The sequence below is a fragment of the Tupaia chinensis genome, unplaced genomic scaffold (genome assembly GCF_000334495.1).
Source record: "Tupaia chinensis unplaced genomic scaffold, TupChi_1.0 Scaffold000362_1, whole genome shotgun sequence".
Lineage (NCBI taxonomy): Eukaryota > Metazoa > Chordata > Mammalia > Scandentia > Tupaiidae > Tupaia > Tupaia belangeri.
The window spans coordinates 8,815,585-8,834,538 of NW_006159859.1; the positions used below are offsets into that span (position 1 = coordinate 8,815,585).

General features: G+C 38.6%; 2 protein-coding genes across 2 annotated transcripts in view; one reads left to right on the forward strand and one right to left on the reverse strand.

Moving 5' to 3' along the window:
• Positions 1-9,401, forward strand: part of PLK4 (polo like kinase 4) — a 20,654-nt gene extending 11,253 nt beyond the window's left edge. The window contains exons 7-16 of the mRNA XM_006153143.3: positions 686-1,047; positions 2,275-2,379; positions 2,752-2,854; positions 3,448-3,597; positions 5,071-5,204; positions 5,298-5,389; positions 5,532-5,679; positions 6,888-7,028; positions 7,291-7,397; positions 8,834-9,401. Of these exons, the coding sequence (XP_006153205.1) occupies positions 686-1,047; positions 2,275-2,379; positions 2,752-2,854; positions 3,448-3,597; positions 5,071-5,204; positions 5,298-5,389; positions 5,532-5,679; positions 6,888-7,028; positions 7,291-7,397; positions 8,834-8,936 (1,445 nt within the window). The 3' untranslated portion in view covers positions 8,937-9,401. The remainder of the gene's footprint in view (positions 1-685; positions 1,048-2,274; positions 2,380-2,751; positions 2,855-3,447; positions 3,598-5,070; positions 5,205-5,297; positions 5,390-5,531; positions 5,680-6,887; positions 7,029-7,290; positions 7,398-8,833) is intronic.
• An 8,429-nt stretch (positions 9,402-17,830) lies between these two features.
• MFSD8 (major facilitator superfamily domain containing 8) overlaps positions 17,831-18,954 on the reverse strand; it is a 30,783-nt gene continuing 29,659 nt past the window's right edge. Inside the window, exon 12 of the mRNA XM_006153145.3 lies at positions 17,831-18,293. Within this exon, the coding sequence (XP_006153207.1) occupies positions 18,087-18,293 (207 nt within the window). The 3' untranslated portion in view covers positions 17,831-18,086. The remainder of the gene's footprint in view (positions 18,294-18,954) is intronic.

The following is an 18,954-nucleotide window of genomic DNA, read 5'->3' on the forward strand; positions in this document are numbered from 1 at the left end:
CGTGCCCAAGATCCCGAGAGGAGAATGGAGGAGAAGGGATTGCAGCATGGCCCATTCCCACTGGGGGTGATTTCTCGATTTCTGTCCCTCTGTCTCTCTGGCTTTCTGGCAAGCGCACTCCTTATAGCAAAAACCTCTCCAAAAAAAGAAAAAGAATAAAGAAATCACAGGTGGGTCTGAAGGACTTTCCATCCTTTTTTTTTGGGGGGGGGGAGAGGTTTTTGCTATAGGGCACATGCACTCGCTAGAAAGACAAAAAGAGACAGAGAGATAGAAAGCGAGAAATCACTCCCAGGGGGTATGGTCACACCGCAATCTCTTCTTCATTCTCCTCTCAGGATCTTGGGCACGCAAGCACATGTACCCGGCGTGAGTTTAAGCCACTGGGTCCGGGACTCGAACCGCGGTTGACTACATGGGAACCCAGCGACATAGCCATTACACTAACTGCTGGTCCCAAGGACTTTCCATCTTGAAAATGAAATCTGTTTACCTCTCCCTCGGCCATGCCCAAAGGTTGCCTATTTTGTCATATCTTAATAAACTGCTTATTTCCTAGAAAAGTTATGAGCTCTTTTTTTTAACTAGATCTTTTTTAAAAAATGCTCTTATAACTGTTTAACATTTTATGTAGAGTTGGCTTTTGAATTCTTTACTGAATTGCTTAATTTTGTGTATGTTATAGATCATATAAGAGAAACTACTGAACACAACAACCCAAACAGAGATTTCCAGGGCCATCCAGATTTGCAGGACACATCAAGAAATACCTGGACTGATAGAAGAGCCCCAAAGAACACCGACGCTTCTGATAGTGCACATCCTGTAAAACAGACAAACACCATGAAATACACATCTGCACGTCACAGTAAACCTGAGATAATTCAACAAGAATCTGGTTTTGGCTTAGATGCACTTTCTGAACAAACCAAGACTAGGGGTGTGGAGCCACCACCGAGTTATGAGAAACGTACACTACGAAGCATTACCTCCCCTCTGGTTGCTCGCAGGTTGAAACCAATCAGACAGAAAACCAGAAAAGCTGTGGTACGTCTTATTATTTTCCTAAGTTACTATATATTTTTCTTAAGGATACAGTTCTCAGGGCTGGCATCTGGCGTGGTAGTTGGGGCGCTAGACTCGCACATGACTGACTGCAGTTTGGATCCTGGACCTGGCGACTTCTTTCTCATTTTCCCTTTCTTTCTCTCTCTCTCTGATCAAATTAAAAATTAATTATTTGTGGGACTAGCAGATGGCATAGCAGTTACATCACTGGACTCTCTCATGGCCGACCACAGTTCAAGTCCCAGGCCAGGCAGCTTAAAACACACTGGGCACGTGTGCATGCATGCCCAAAATCCTGAAAAGAGAATTGAGGAAAATCACCCGTTGTGGGGTTATTTCTCACTTTCTGTCTCTCTTTGTCTCTGTCTTTCCAGTGAGCACACATGCTCTATAGCAAAAATCTCTTTTTTAAAAAAAAAATTAAGTAATAAAATTTTTTTTAGAAAAGAATATAATGCTCAAGAAGATAATATTTTCATCTCCTATAATATATCTCTGTACTTAGAGAATATATGTGATAAATTTATTTAAAGAGAAAAGAGACTGAGCATTTATGGAAAAAAATGTTAATTTCCCTCAAGAATCTTAGGAATTGTGAATTGATACTGATAAGTTGTAAATTATTAAATAAAATACATTCAAAAAACATTTTAATGTAATAGTTTCTATATATTGTTAGATACTATTTACAGTTCCAATCAGTGAATAATATTTAGTATTATCCCTTTGCTTTTTGTTTGTCTCTACATTTAACCCAATCACATGAAAGCTGGAAAATAAGTTAACTTCGTTTCATTTTGTATGTGTCTGGAGCTATGTAAAGAAAAATATGCACATTGAAGCTTAGAGTTTTAAAATGTCACTTTCATCCTGTTTGTTCCTTGTTTCTTACTTTATCCAGTTTTGCCTTTGTTTGGTCTGCCATTGTCTCTTCAAAGTCCTAGCTCTCCACCCTCCCTTCTGCTCTTTCAGCTCATTGGTTATTATTTCACGCTTCATTATGCTTGCTTACCTCTGTGCCTTATGGCTCACAGTTGTTTTCAAATACACATTCGGTCTAGACTGTTGCAGTGAAGCAGATATTTGATTTTGACTTTAATATCTGTTTCTGCCATGGTTAAGTACTTTTCAGTGTTAATGTATGTGAGAGCTATTGTAGCAGACAAGAAAATAGTTAATGATTTATTTTTATTTATTTATCTTTAGGTGAGCATACTAGACTCAGAGGAGGTATGTGTAGAGCTTCTAAAGGAGTATACATCTCAAGAATATGTGAAAGAAGTTCTTCAAATATCTACTGATGGAAATACGGTAATGTGAAGTTACTTTCTTATCTTGCAGCTTGAAATCATCACATAAGCATTAAAATCCCAGTTCATTCTACAGTGATATCTTTAAATTTGTTTTAGTTTTCCTGAAATCATAATGTCTCTGCAATTCAAAAAGTGAAATAGCATACATATCTTTTAATAAATTAGCATTGTTTTTAAAATAATTCTAGTAACAAAAATCTAAATTTTTGGCTTATGTTTAAAAAGCCCAAATATTACTTTAAGAGAATATTTAACATTTTTCTATAAAATAGTATTTAATGTTAGATGAACATTTTTAGTAGTTTTTTGTAAAAAGTGTAATGCTCTAACTTGATATATATCAAGAGAATTTTTGATTTTTTTTTGTCAGATCACTATTTATTATCCAAATGATGGAAGAGGTTTTCCTCTAACTGATAGACCACCCTCACCTACCAATAGCATCAGTAGGTACACTTTTGACAACTTACCAGGTATGTAAATTTACCAGGGAATAAATTTATATAATTTATAAACACACACATACACTCTATGGACATGATGAGTTATAAATATCTTGGCTTTAGTCAGGCTAGAGGTCGTGTTTTTGTACTTTGTATCTAGTAAGATTTGGTATGCCTTTTTAACTCAATGTTTATTGTTGATATTCTGTGATATGATACTAAGTATCTACATAAGTAAAAACTCATCCTGGGATATTAGTCATATATCGCACAAATATAATTTGTGCACTCATTTTAGTTACTAATTTGATTAGAATCATGGGGGGAAATTTAATGTGAAGTTATCTTGTTTTTGACCTTTTAAATCATTGCTATGACCTTTTAAATCATTGCTATGATACATAAATGATCACTTATAATTGTAGTTAACCAAATTCGACTCCCAGTCCAGTGTCTGAATATTAGGTATTAAAGAAATAAGTGTTGAATAATAAGATTTTGTTCAGATAACTTTTAGAAACGAATAAGAAAACCTATCTAATCTAACCCATTTAGAAATCAAAACGTAATGAAATTATATGTCAATACATTCTTCCCTAATATCTTTTCTTTATTCCCTGTAGAAAAGTACTGGCGAAAATATCAGTATGCTTCTAGGTTTGTACAGCTAGTAAGATCTAAATCTCCCAAAATCACTTATTTTACAAGATATGCTAAATGCGTTTTGATGGAGAATTCTCCTGGTGCTGATTTTGAGGTTTGGTTTTATGATGGTGAGTGCTGTTTAGAAATGTAATTTTTTTCCCTCATAGTTTGTAATTTAGTAATTGTTTCGTGTTTTTTTGTTGTTGTTTAATTCAATACAGTGAGCTTTTAACATACATATTTTAACATTTTATATGTGTACACATAAATTATACAGCACAGTATACTACATGTGAAATCATTTTAACCAAAATTTATTTATATATACCTTCCTATATACCTTTTTCCCTACTTAGCTCCAATTTAACTACATCTAGATTGATTATATAAAAATAATATGACAGGAGCAGCAGGTGCCATGGAGTTTAAGGTGTCTAGATCCCACACAGCCAACTATGTGGTTTGTGTCACGGACTTAACAGCTTAAAAAACACTCTGAGTGTGTGTGTGTGTGTGCCCAAAATCCCGAGAGAAGAATGGAAGAGAAGAGATTGCGGGATGGCCATCCTCTCTGGGAGTAATTTCTCTCTCACTTTCTCTATCTCCCTCTCTCTCTCCAGCAAGTGCATGTGCCCTGTAGCAAAAAAATAGTCACATAAATAGTATCTATTTTTTTAAAAAGAATTATTTTTCATTTAACTTTATTTTTGATAAAAAAAGGGAAAGAGCAAGAAAGAGAGAAAGAGAGAGAGAGATGCGAGCGGTAGGAGGGGGGTGAGAAAGCAAGCTGCCAGGTTTGGGACCCTAATTGCAGTCAGTCATGTGGGAGTCCAGCGCCCTTAGCCACCATGCCACCTGCCGGCCCCAGCAGTATCTATTTCTTACTGGTTTCTTATTAGAAACTCAAATGGACATATACCAAATTATGAGAACTATAAACGTGGCAAAAAAAAAAAAAATACGGTTGGGGCTAGCCCATGGCATGATGCGTAAGGTGGCTGGATCCCACATAACCAGCTGCACAGTTTGAGTTCTGGACCCAGGGGCTCAGAAAAACATGCCTGGTGCCATGTGCATGGGTGTCCAAAATCCAAAAAAAAGAAGGGATTGTGGCATGATCATCACTCTTTGCCCCATGTCTGTTTAGGGAATAGCCACTTCCTCTGACAGAATTAAAATAAAAAGAATAAGGTTGAACCACAGGATTTTATTTTATTGTATTTATTTTTGCTATAGGGAACTGGAGAGAGAGAGAGAGAAGAAAGAGTTGGGAAAGTGAGAAAACACCCCTAGAGGGGTGGCCACACCACAGTTCCGCCTCCTCCAGTCTCCTCTTGGGATTTTGGACATGCAAGCCACATGCTTGGTGTGATTTTAAGCTGCTGGGTCCAAGATTGGAACCGCATAGGTGGCCATGTGCAGTCTAGCAGCTTAACCTCCATGCCACCTACTGGCCTAAGCGTCTCATTTTATTAGTAGTTTATAAATGAATAAAAGTGATAATTTGATCTAGAAGCCATTACATGCTTGTGCAATAATGAATATAAATCTAAGAATATTTAAACAAATGATAAAAGAATATTTTTGTGCTTATTTTTCAGGAACAAAAATACATAAAACACAAGATTTCATTCAGATGATTGAAAAGACTGGAAAATCTTACACTCTAAAAGGTGAAAGTGAAGTTAATATCTTGAAAGAGGAAATAAAAGTCTATATGGACCATGCTAATGAGGTACATACCTACTCGTAGGTTTTTCATACCAATTAATATTGGTTACAAATGACACGGGAAACAATGATGGAAAACGTTCTTCTTTTGAAATAGGGTCATCGTATTTGTTTAGCACTGGAATCTATCATTTCAGAAGAGGAAGAGAAAAGTAGGAGTGCTTCCTTTTTCCCAATAATTGTAGGAAGGTAAAGTATTGAACGTTTTAACCATATGGCTAAAAGGTGTATGTTAAGAAATAAGTTTGGTGTTCCCATTATAAACATTCTTTGGCTTTCTCTAAATTGAAAGCTTGAAGGGAATATAGTTGGACACTTCTTTCTCCCTCAGGAAACCTGGTAGTATTAGTTCACCCAAGTCTTTATCACCTCCTCCTTCCGTGGATCCAAACTACCCAGTGAGAGAGAGACCATCTTTGAGCAGAATGATCGTGAATAATGCTGCTTCTCCAACGCAAGCACCGATACTTAATCCTTCTGTAAGTAATTATATGTCACTTCTATACTAAACTTTTCATGTTGCCTGAATTAAAATGCTTTACTGTAGCTTTACTGTCACCTACCTACTTGTCTAGTCTCATTCTGAGCCACTTTATGCCATACTATCTGCACTTAAGCCTCAGAGGCCTTCTTTTAGTTCTTGGAACAAGTCAAAAGGCCTTTTCGGGGAACCAGCAGTTGGCGTAATGGCTATGTCACTGGACTCCCACATAGTCGACCGCAGTTCGCGTCCTGGACCCGGTGGCTTAAAACTCACGCCGGGCATGTATGCGTACGTGCCCAAGATCCTGAGAGGAGAATGGAGGAGAAGGGATTGCGTTGTGACCAATCCCCCCTGGGGGGTGATTTCTCGCTTTCTGTCTCTATGTCTCTCTCTGTCTGTCTGGCGAGCGCACGCGCCCTATAGCAAAAATCTCTCAAAAAAAAAAAACAAAAGGCCTTTTCGTATGCTATTCAAGAAGAGCTCTTTCCCCCCAACCCCTTAGCTTCATGTGACTAGTTCTTTCTCATCCATCAGGTCTCTGTTTAAATGTTACGTCAGTGAGGCCTAATCTGACCTCTCAGGGAAAAAGCTAAATATATTAACTATAAAAGTTGTTTTCTTGTCAACACCTAAATATGCATAATAGGTTCATGGTTAAAGAAATTTATTATGTATTTAGTCAGTGAACTGTCATACCAATGAAGACTATTTAGCAATGTAGAAAAGTACAACATTAAATATGGGGACACATACACACACACACACACACACACACAGGATTACAGCTGTGGAAAGTATATGCCTTAGGAAAAGGAGACAATAGAAATCTGCCAAACCAAAAGCAGCAATTTTATGATTTTTTTTCTTTTCTGTGTTTTTCTAATTTTCAGTAATAATATATTTTAATTAAAAATGTTTTGGTTTTTAAAATGTTCCTGTTATCTAATGAAAAGTTGGTGGTTTTCTACTTCTGTTGAAGTTGGGTTATAAAAATGCTAGACTAGGGGCCGGCAGGTGGCATGGTGGCTAAAGGCGCTGGATTCTCACATGGCCAACCATGGTTCGAGTCCTGGACTTGGCGGCTTTCTTACTCTCTCTCTCTCCCTCTGTCCCTCTCTGGTCAAATTGAAATACACAAATTAATAAATAAAGTTTAAAAAAAAAATGCTAGACTAAAACTTCGATGTTCTTTACTGTTTGCAGACAGCCGCAGATGAAGGGCCCGGCCTTACAACCGCAGCTTCTGGAGCAAGCACCTCTTCTAACAGTGTAAAAGATTGTCTTCCTAAATCAGCACAACTTTTGAAATCTGTTTTTGTGAAAAATGTTGGCTGGGCTACACAGGTGAGAACTTTTGAGGAAAGTAAATTTTCTGAGTACAGATTGAGCATTTGTACTCCACAATCTGAAATGCTCCAAAATCAGAAGCTTTTTCTGCACTGGAATGACACACAAGTAGAAAAGCCACATCTGACCTCATGTGAAAGGTCATAGTCAAAATGCCATAATACAGAATGTTGTATAAAATATAAATATATTAAATGGAGTAGTTTTTAAAGAACCCCAAGTCCTCTGTAGTAATTCTGTATACTTATTCTTTTTCTAGTTAACTAGTGGAGCTGTGTGGGTTCAGTTTAATGATGGGTCCCAGCTAGTTGTGCAGGCGGGAGTGTCTTCCATCAGTTATACGTCACCAAATGGTCAGACAACTAGGTAAGTTCTTAAAGTCGTGGTTGGATTCGGTCCTTTGCTATAACTTTGCTTTCTCTATATGCTGAAATATGATTTAATGAAGTTACTGTTTTCGTTTTAACGATGATCACATTATTGTTTGAACTGTTAATCATTCTTAGTAATTTATGTAGCCTTTATAACACATATTCGTGATTATCTACATTAACGTAGGGCAGTTGGTATGACTAATCCAGTTGAAGTGGTTAGATTCCTTGTAGCCTTATTATTCCATAGTGTAACTAGGAACCCTTTCCAGACTTAGACTCAAAGTAATAGACTTAAATGACTTAATAGACTTTACAAAAGAACATAGAAACAAAAAAATCTCTTTTGAAAAAGATAACTTATTTTTCTCAAGTGAAAGGTTATATCCCCTGATCTAATGTAAAGTGGCTAATATTTTAAAGACTTGAATATATTATATTCATATATTATATGTATGTATATATACACACACATACACACACATATGTATATTCACTCTATATGAAAATATGTGCCAAGTACCATGCTAAAAATAAGGGATCTGGCATTAGCTAGAACAAGCAGTTGGTTTCTATGTTTAAAACATAACTTATTAAAAACATATGGTGCTGAGGCCAGCAGGTGCTGTGGTGGTTAAGATGCAGGTCTCCCACATGGCCGACCCTGGTTCGAATCCCAGACCCAGAGCTTTGTGTGCCTGTGTGCCCAAAATCCTGAGAGGAGAAGGGATTTCAGTGGGGGCATCCCCCCAAGAAGTGATTTCTCATTTCCCTTTCTCTGGCCAGCACAAGCACCCTATGGCAAAAACCTAAAAATAAAAAAACCATAGGGTGCTACCAATATAAACTTACTACTTCATGAAAACTGTTTATTGTAGTGGAAATACTTGGGACAAAAATAGTTTATAGATATCTACCAGTTGTTTTTTTGTTAATTGTGGGATCTGGCTCTCTATGCACAGCATTTAACTGGGCACTATAGGGCCAGCTCCAGATGATCTACTCAAAAAAAATAATTTAAAATAATTTTCTGATGTACCTCTTGTCATTAGAAAATGTGTGAAAAATTGGGACCAGCACTTGGTGTATGGCTATGTTGCTGGACTCCCATGTAGTCGACCGCCGTTCGAGTCCCAGACTCAGTGGCTTAAACTCACTCCTGGTACATGTGCATGCATGCCCAAGATCCCGAGAGGAGAGTGGAGGGGAAGGATTGCGGTGTGGCCATCCCCCCTGGGGGCTGATTTCTCGCTTTCTGTCTCTCTGTCTCTGTCTTTCTGGCAAGCACACACACCCTATAGCAAAAACCTCTGCAAAAAAAAAAAAAGAAAGAAAAGAAAATTCCTGAAAAATGTAATGTGTTTTTGAGTACTCTCATAAGAACAAAGGAATTAAGTTATGTTTTATGTTTTTGTCTTTTTCTTCATTTAGGTATAGAGAAAATGAAAAATTACCAGAATACATCAAACAGAAATTACAGTGTCTTTCTTCCATCCTTTTGATGTTTTCTAATCCAACTCCTAGTTTTCCTTGATTAAAATTCCTTTCAGATATATAAGTTTAATAAATAACCTTTCTGATGGCTTTCAAATAAAGTGACTTTTTTTTTTTACTTAATATAACTTCTTCAGAAAGCCTTTCTAAGAAAGCAAATTTAATCTATACTATTAAAGACATGTTCTTAGAGAACACAGCCGAATGAATCTTAAGTCACTTAACAAATGGGTCATAGATTAAAAGAAGACACCTAACTTTGCACTTGGAACATATATTCCCAAATTTACTGTGTTCATATATTTATACTGAACAATCTTTTAAAAGCAAAAATACATGTGGTGTGTGATATATTTGTGCTTTTATTGTTTCCCCTACTTCTCAGACATGTTGAGAATCGTGGACAAAATATGCTAGAGTTTTGGAATTTTTGAACATGTAAATAATGTGTATTTATGTTATAACTAACATATGTAAACATGTATATTTGTTTTATATTTATTTTTGTAGCACCAGTGTCTGATAAAACGTTTCTGTGAATGCATTTTATAAAAAAAAAAATAAATATAGTGATAAGTTACTTTATCTTTTGATTTATTTAATTAAATACTTATTTTAAAATGAGTTACTAATAAACTTTTCAGTTTTGTTTCCTGTTTAGGAGAAGCCACTTAAATTTATAAATATTAAATACATTGTTTCTCTTATCAGAAACTATCTGTGTATTTTAACATTGAAGAACTTAATGATGCAATTAATTAACATGAAGAAAAAGAATATTTTATTGTGGTAGAGAAAAAATAGGAATAGACTGAAACTACTTAAATATTATAAATACTATTTAACCTTGTATTTTCTGGATTTTTTGTTTTGTTTTGTTTTTAGTTTGCTATATGGTGAACGTACTTGCCAGAGACAGAGAGAGGAAAAGTAATAAATCATCCCCCGAAAGAGATGCCCACAATCTCTTTTCCTCCATTCTTCACTCAGGATTTTGGGTATGCATACACATGCCTGATATGATTTTTTTTTCTTTAAGAGGTTTTTGCTATAGGGTGCATGCGCTCACCAGACAGACAGAGAGAGATAGACAGAAAGCAAGAAATCACCCCCCAGGGGGGATGGACACACCACAATCCCTTCTCCATTCTTCTTTCGGGATCTTGGGCACACACGCACACATGCCCAGCGTGAGTTTAAGCCACCAGGTCCGGGATTTGAACCATGGCCAACTATGTGGGAGTCCAGCGACATAGCCTTTATGCCAACTGTTGGTCTCCCTGGTATGATTTTCAAGCCACCAGGTCCAAGACTTAAACTGCTTACAGTTGGCCATGTGGCATCCAGCCATCTTAACCTCCACACCACCTGCTGGCCCCTGATTTTTTTTGATAATCAGAGAACTATTGTAGATATATCTGTTAAGTACACAAGTAGACAATGTTCTAATTATTCAACATTGTTTTTTTTTTTAATTATTTTTTTTTCTTTTTTTTTGGAGCGGTTTTTGCTATAGGGTGCATGCACTCACCAGACAGAGACATAGAGACAGAAAGCGAGAAATCACCCCCCAGGGGGGATGGTCATGCCGCAATCCCTTTTCCTCCATTCTCCTCTCGGGATCTTGGGCACACATGCACACGTGCCCGGCGTGAGTTTTAAGCCACCAGGTCTGGGACGCGAACCACAGTTGACTATGTGGGAGTCCAGCGACATAGCCATTACGCTTACTGCTGGTTCCCTCAACATTGTTTTTGAGGTTTACGTCTAAGGCAGTGAAAAAATACATTTGCCACGTAAGTTAAAAGTTATTAATAAGAAAAAGGCAACCCAATAGAAAGAATGAAACATACCAGGCCAGCAGGTGGCATAGTGGTTAAGGGCACTGGACTCTCACATGGTGGACCGCAGTTCCAGTCCTGGACCTGGTGACTTGCTTTCTCACCTCCCCGCTCTCTCACTCCTCTCTCTTTCTCTGTCCTTCTCTGGTCAAATTAAAACATACATAAATGGAGTTGGATGGAATAATTCTTTAAAAAAGAAGAATTTAAGAAAAAAGAAACAGAACATATGGATAGTTCAGAAAGGTATTCACATGGTCAATAAAAAGGAAATATCCTCAATCTCAAAAATTGTCTGAAAAGTCATGATGTGTTTTGGTATAGAAAAATACATCATGTACTGTATGGCATGTTACCAATGATTAGTGCATAGAAAAGTACATCATGGGAACCAGCAGTTAGCGTAATGGCTATGTCGCTGGACTCCCATGTAGTCGACCGTGGTTCGTGTCCCGGACCTGGTGGCTTAAAACTCACGCCGGGCGCGTGTGCGTGCGTGCCCAAGATCCCGAGAGGAGAATGGAGAAGAAGGGATTGCGGCATGACCATCCCCCCTGGGGGGTGATTTCTCGCTTTCTGTCTCTATGTCTCTCTCTGTCTGTCTGGCGAGCGCACGCGCCCTACAGTGAAAATCTCTCCAAAAAAAAAAAATATATACATCATGACTTTCCTAACCTAATAATATAGAACTCAATTTCAAATTTCTCCAATTGCTTCAAAAATATATTTTTACATTTGAGAGAGGCTCTAAAAAAGAACTATATAATGCATTTGATTTATATGTCTTTCACGTCTTCTCATCTATGAGGCCTGTCTCTTCAACCTTCATTTTATTCTATTCTTGCCCCCAACTCTTTTTTTTCCAAAGGAAACTGGATTGTCCTAAAGAAAATATAATCTTTAGATTGTGATTACTTCTTGGAGGTGGAATTTAACTTGTTTCTCCTCTGTATTTCTTATAACTGGTACTTTCTTTTTTCTTTTAAGAGAGACTTTTGCTATAGGGAGCATGCACTCACCGGAGAGACAAAGAGAGACAGACAGAAAGCAAGAAATCACCCCCCAGAGGGGATCGCCATGCCTTAGTCCCTTCTCTTCTCAGGATTTTGGACATGCTCACACATGCGCCCAGCATGAGTTTAAGCTTCCTGGTCCAAGACTTGAACCACGATTGATTACATGGGAGTTCAGCAACATAACCATTATGCCATCTGCTGGTCCCTAAACTGGTACTTTTTATCTACAATGTTGATTAGACTCTGGTTTGGTGTTTTGGCAGGAATACTTTCATAGTGGTGCAGTGTACTCTGGCTGAGGAGGAACATAATACTCATCTCAGGAGGCACACAGAGCTAATCTAGCTGTTAATAATGTTAAAAATGGTGGCCAGCTGGTGGCACATAGGTAACACAACTGTACTGACATGGGAAAGGTCCACATCCCAGGACCTCCTGAGCATACCAGACGTGTGTGGCTCCGATCCAGGTCGACTAAGACTGTGAGTAGAATATGGCGTGAAGACCCTACTGGGGGATATCTATCACTCTATCTGTCTCAAGGAGGAAATTTAAAAACTTAAAAAAATATCAGGGCCAGCAGGTGGCGTGTGGTTACAGCTCTGTATTCTACATGGCCGACTCCACAGTTTGAGTCCTCGACCCAGCAGCTTGAAAAACATGCCGCGTGCATGTACATGTTTGTCCAAAAATCCCAAAAGGAGAATGGAGAAGGGACTGGTGGTGGGCATCGGCTCCAGGGAAATGGTTTCTCACTTTCCCTCTGTTCTGTCTCTAGTGAGCTCACGTACCTGATGGCAAAAATCTAAAATAAGTTACCAGTGCTCAGTGAGTTCAGGTGTCATCAGCCTGATATGTCTTAAAATGTTCCTTGTTAATCTTTACCTAACGGTTTTAGTGTTCCTTGATGATTATTGCCTGTATTTCACTAGGAGTTGCTAAATGGAGATCTTTCTAATTCTATTCCCTTTCTATCAGCTTGGATTCTTCTACAGAAAAGAACCTTTCCTCATTCATTCATATCCAATTACCCTAAAGTTCAGCCAGGAAGGGAGAATATGTTTGAGTCTTATTTTCTAATTTTCAGAATAAAGAGCAGACACCATAGCCACCTCCAAAGGTGACCATTGAGTTTCTTTTCCTTTTTTTTTTTTTTTTTTTTTTTTTGAGAGGTTTTTGCTATAGGGCCCATGCGATCGCCAGACAGACAGAGAGAGAAAGCGAGAAATCACCCCCCTCAGGGGGGATGGCCATGCCACAGTCCCTTCTCCTCCTTTCTCCTCTTGGGATCTTGGGCAAACAGCGTGAATTTAAACCACCTGGTCCAGGACTTGAACCGCAGTCGACTATATGAGAGTCTGGTGACACAGCTGTTACATCAACTGCTGGTTTCAAGTTTCGTATTTTTAATACAGTTTTGAACTGTGGATTTTCTCACATTTGATGTGTTTAAATTAGCTCCAGAGGTTATTCTTTCAGTGCTTTCTTTGCACCCTTTTTGCCAGCAGCAGTCCCTGTAATGAGTCCTGTGTCCGTGTGGCACATTCGTAGTTTTTGGTCACTCCCTTGCTTTCTGGCATGACACTACCTCAGGGTCATCTTGCCCCAGTATTGAAGCCAGCCATTCCCCAAGGAACCTAGGTTTCTTTTTAGCCAACATTACTTTGAATATCTTACTTCTCTTTGTTTTTTTTTTTTTGTTGTTGTTGTTTTTTTAAGAGATTTTTGCTATAGGGCATGTGTGCTCACCAGAAAGACAGAGAGAGACTTAAATGAAGTCTATAGTAGCTAACACGGTATAGTATAGCACCATGCTTCCTCGCATTGCATAGCAATGAGTTATATTTGTACATCGGAAATTAACCTCTCAGTGCTCAAGGCTGATTTCCAGGGCCTGTGTTGAATACTGGGTCCAATCGGCTTCATCCATTTTCTGCAACAGGGCATGTGATATTTTCTTATGACTGCAATTATGTGAAAATGAGTAATGGACTTTTTTTTTTCCTCAACAAACCTTCCTTTTGTAAAACTGTCTCTTCTCCCTCCAGGATGGGTGCATGGTCCACTCGGGTTAGCTGAGGCTTCTACCCCCACATATGGTCAGCTCAGGGATGGGCATGTAAACTAAACTTGGCAACTTGGAGTCTTTTCTGGTACTTCTGCCCAGGCCATTGTCTCCTGGAGTCGAGAGTTATGAGAACTGCAGCCTTGGACTGACAGTGGCCATCTTCCCACAAAACAGAGAACATCTGAAAATGAAGTCAAGCAGGGCATGGAGAACCCAAAGAAAAGGTCCTGGTGACATTATTTGGGCTCTGGCTCCAACCATACCTAAAGTCAGGATGTCTGTACCTCTTTGTTACACTTCAAGGAGTTGTGTACCTAGGGCCTAAAAATCCTTGTGTTGTCCCTTTAGAGCAACTAATGTGACTCTTAGTAGTCACTGTACTCCAGCCATCTTGGACTCATTTTTCATTCTGCAAACACTCTTAAGATCTTTCCACTTCCAGGGCTTTGTACATTCTCTGCCTTCTCCCTAAAATGTGCTGGTCATACTGTTAACAAATCTCAACCCTTTGGGCTTTAACTAATCATTCTTCCTTAGGGAAGATTTCCTGACTGCTGTTTGGGATCAAGTTCCCTGTTACCCATAGTCATCCACGTAGCCCCCTATACTTCTCTTCCATCACCCTTCCATCAACCATAATTATCTGGTTAATAGCTGACTCTCCTGCTGGTATGTAAGCCTGGGCGGGGGGAATCTGCACTTTATTTACTGCTTTACTGCTTTATCCCCAACAATCACACAATGACTAGCACACTGTGGGTACCCCCTTAAAGATGTATTAAAAGTAAAGCTGAATTAAGTTACAGAATTAAAGTACAATACATAATCTTATTTATTAGAAAAGGAACATTCACAATATAAATAGACATTAAATTACAAATAAGTCTGCAAGTCAAAAACCATGCCCAGAATTTCTTCTCAAAATAAGTTAATTCTTGAACAGATGCAGATAGTTTATCCTAATCAAATCAAAAAATTATATACATATTTATTTGACTTTATGCAAGAACAAAGTTTATATCAACTGGAAAGGTTTCTTCTGAATGTAGACAAAGTGAGTTAGATTGAATGAAAATCACCTTTTTTCTCAAGTTTAAATTATCAAAAATATATCTTCTTAAACATATACTATTCTTAACAACTTTTCAGACTTTAAGGTCACCCACCATCTTTTAAAATTTATACTGGACTTGTTCTACTCAACAACTCTATAGAGAGTGTTTTTCTCCTTCCTGTCTTTTATGCCTGGATATACACAGGTATAAATCCTCTAGAAATAATGGTCCTTAATAAAAAGGAAGGCGGTGAGCATTTTTGCAAGGTTATCATTTGTCTGGATTTTAACCAATATTATAAATCTTTTGATGCTGGAGAACTTCTTTATGTCACATTCTTTCTGGAAATAGACTGTTAGGCTAAGATAAAAGCCTAATCAATGAGCTTGAAATTATGTTTCCCAAATATTTCTGCTAAGACTGGTAAGGTAACTTGGGACCAGCAGTTGGCGTAATGGCTATGTCGCTGGACTCCCATGTAGTTGACTGCCGTTCGCGTCCTGGACCCAGTGGCTTAAAGCTCATGCCGGGCGTGTGTGCGTGCGTGCCCAAGATCCCGAGAAGAGAATGGAGGAGAAGGGATTGCAGCATGGTCATCCCCCCTGGGGGGTGATTTTTCGCTTTCTGTCTCTCTCTCTCTGTCTGTCAAGCGCATGTGCCCTATAGCAAAAAACCTCTCAAAAAAAATACTTTAATTTACCCTACAATTATTAATTAACTGATACTATAACTGGGCTATTTTCCCTACTGTGAAAAATATAGTGGTCAAAAGTATGAACTCTGGGGGCCAGCAGATGGCATAATGGTTACATTGCTGGACTCCCACATATAGTCAAATGTGGTTCGAGTCCCAGACCTGGCAGTTTAAAACTCATGCCGGGCAGATGTGCATGGGATTAGGATTAGGATTGCAGTATGGCCATCCCCCAGGGGTCGTGGGTGATTTCTCACTTTCTGTCTCTGTCTCCAGTGAGACATGCCCTATAGCAAAAAAATCTCGGAAAAAAAAAAGTGAGCTCTGAAGACACACTGTTAAGACAAGTAACTTCTCTGTTCCCTCCATTTCTATCATGGCCACTGTGCAAACCAAGGGTGCACTGAACTCTTCAGGATTGGAAGTGACCCAAAAATGAAAGAAAGGAGCTGCAGAAAACAGGTATGATGGATCCCAGGACTTGCCCAAATAGCCAGTCTCCTGAAATAGTCTTGCTATGGGAGGTAGAGAAGACTGCAAACAGTCTCCAAAATTTAACTGTAGAGATTTTGTCAGTTTAAGTCTTTCAGTAAAGCAGAAGACACTGGGTTTAAGAGTGAAGCAAACTTAGTATAAAGTATAGATTATAGTGTTTACTCTCAGATTTGAAAATACAACCAAGAAAATATCTGGAAAAGTATTTGAAATATATTCCCACTTTTCATAATACAGATTATTCATATGCACAGTTCTCTACTAGTTCCTTTTCTCAGCATTTAACTACGTAGTGACGATAATGTATGAATGGAGAGTGTGACACAGCAACTTCAGGTAATCTCAGCAAACTAAGGTTAAAGCCATTTTGTCTCAAATTCTATTAACCTGACTAGATTGGGGTTTGCAGGCCCCATCCAAAATGTCAACCCAGCTTAAACTATGGAGCTCTAAGTAGCTATGTAATCAGAGGCTGGAAACTGTTTTATTCCCCCTTCTACTGAGAGATGAAATGAAAGTTTTTTTCCAGAGTTTAAGGTCATTGAAAAATGGCAACATTATTTTAAAAATAGATACCTTTTGTAGCAGTATCTATAACACATATATGGCTTATCTTTCTAAACTGAATTTTTTTTTTTTTTTGGAGAGATTTTCACTGTAGGGCGTGTGCGCTCGCCAGACAGACAGAGACACAGAGACAGAAAGCGAGAAATCACCCCCCAGGGGGGATGGTCACGCCGCAATCCCTTCTCCTCCATTCTCCTCTCGGGATCTTGGGCACACACGCACACGCGCCCGGCGTGATAAACTGAATTTTTTAACTTGCCAGAAGGCATGTGCAGTTTTTGAGAGAGAACACAACCCCCATGGGGAATAGTTATGCCACAACCCCTTTTTCTTCATCTCTTCCTCCTTCAGGATTCTGGGCTCACACGCACCCAGCATGTTTTTGAAGCCACAGGAACAAGGACTCAGACCGGGTGGTGGGTCACGTGGGATCTAGCTGCCCTAACCACCAGGCACGAAGCCAGCCCTAAAGTGAATTATTTATAAGAAAAAAGGAATTATCACTACTAAAAAGATAGCTAAATCTTCTTTATTACTCAACTATTAGTGTTATTCTCACATATTAATTTAGGACTTAATTAGTAAGAATCCTAACTAAAATAAAAGAGGGATACAGGATTAGAACAAAGACTTAGAGATGGCAAGATGTGATAGCAGGCATGCTAAATGTAAAATTCATTAAATTCCTTATGAAATTTTATTTCATAAGGAAATTTGATAGTAGAAAATGTACTTTTATAAATAAAAAGTATTTTATCTTTGAATAAAAATACCTCTATTTAAAATTTTTAAAAGTTCTATGATTTCATTCTGCTTTATCTAATTCATAACAGAACTCTCCTGGCTCTACTACATAGATATTCGTTCACTATTCTAATGACACCGCTGCAATTTGTATCAGTACAATTTAATATTTGTAGACCATTGTTCATTCACTCATTAGTTCATGCAGCCCCAAAAAGGTGATATAAGAAGAATGTTTCAGGGACCAGCAGGTGGGGTAGAGATTAAGGCACTGGACTCCCACATGGCTGACTGCAGTTTGAGTCTCAGATCTAGTGACTTGAAACTCATCAGGCACGTGTGTGTGCGTGCCCAAAATCCCAAGAAGGGAATGGATTGTGGCATGGCCATCTGCTCTAGGGGTATGTCTCACTTTTTGTCTCTGTCTCACGCTGTCTCTCCAGCAAGTGCACATACCCTATAGCAAAAGTCTCCCCTCAAAAAGAAGAATGTTTCTTTTTTTTAGGGAAATTATAACCAGAATGTTTTTATATATATTCTACTAGTCACAACTACATGTAGAATTTCCTGTAATTCAATATATATTCTTCCTCACAACAGGCAGTATCTGCAGCCTGACTTACGGAGATGGGTTTCTAGCAGTTGCCCAGCAGAGCCTTAGACTAGGTGGTGCCACACCACAAGTACTTTCCATCACAGTCTTGGCTAGTTTACTCTTGAATCCTCCCATACCTTACAGAAAAAGCAACAAGTCTTTTGTAAACTGCTCCCAGGAGTGTGATGGTGAGCACCACTATTCCACATAGAAGGCTGAACGCCCATCGTGGGCCCCAGTGAGAATACACTTGGCTGATGAACACAGGCCCAAGGATCCGCGCTCCACTTCCAGAAGCTGTCAGCCAGCCCATGTACACACCCTGTGGGGGATGAGGGGAGGGACAGGAGATTGATACTCAGGTTTAGTTATTGAAAAACAGATAATGCTGCTACTACCAACTATGCAAAGTCCTAAGAATCACCCTATCCATCTTTTAAGTTAACCATAAAATTTTTCTAAATACAACAAATAATAATCAACAAACTTACTTAATATGATCATTAGTTTAAGAAAAATAAAAGCAGTATGGGACCAGCAGTTACCGTAATGGCTATGTCGCTGGACTCCCACGTAGTCAACCGCAGTTCGAGTCCCAGACCCAGTGGCTTAAACTCACACTGGGTGCATGTGCGTGCGTGCCCAAGATCCCGAGAGGAGAATGGAGAAGGGATTGCGACATGGCCATCCCTCTGGGGGGGTGATTTCTTGCTTTCTGTCTCTCTATCTGTCTGTCTGGCGAGCGTACGCGCCCTATAGCGAAAACCTCTCCAAAAAAAATTAAATTAAATAAATAAATAAAAGCAGTATAAACCAACAAATAAATAATTCTTTTAAAAAAGACAAATAATGCATTTTGGACATTTACCCTTCCAGATAGTTTCTATGAAAATGATGTTGAACTCATAATCTCAGAGCTCAAATAATTTCTGAGTCCTAACGTAGGTTACTGTTTGTTAAATTTCAGCATATAAATCATGTAC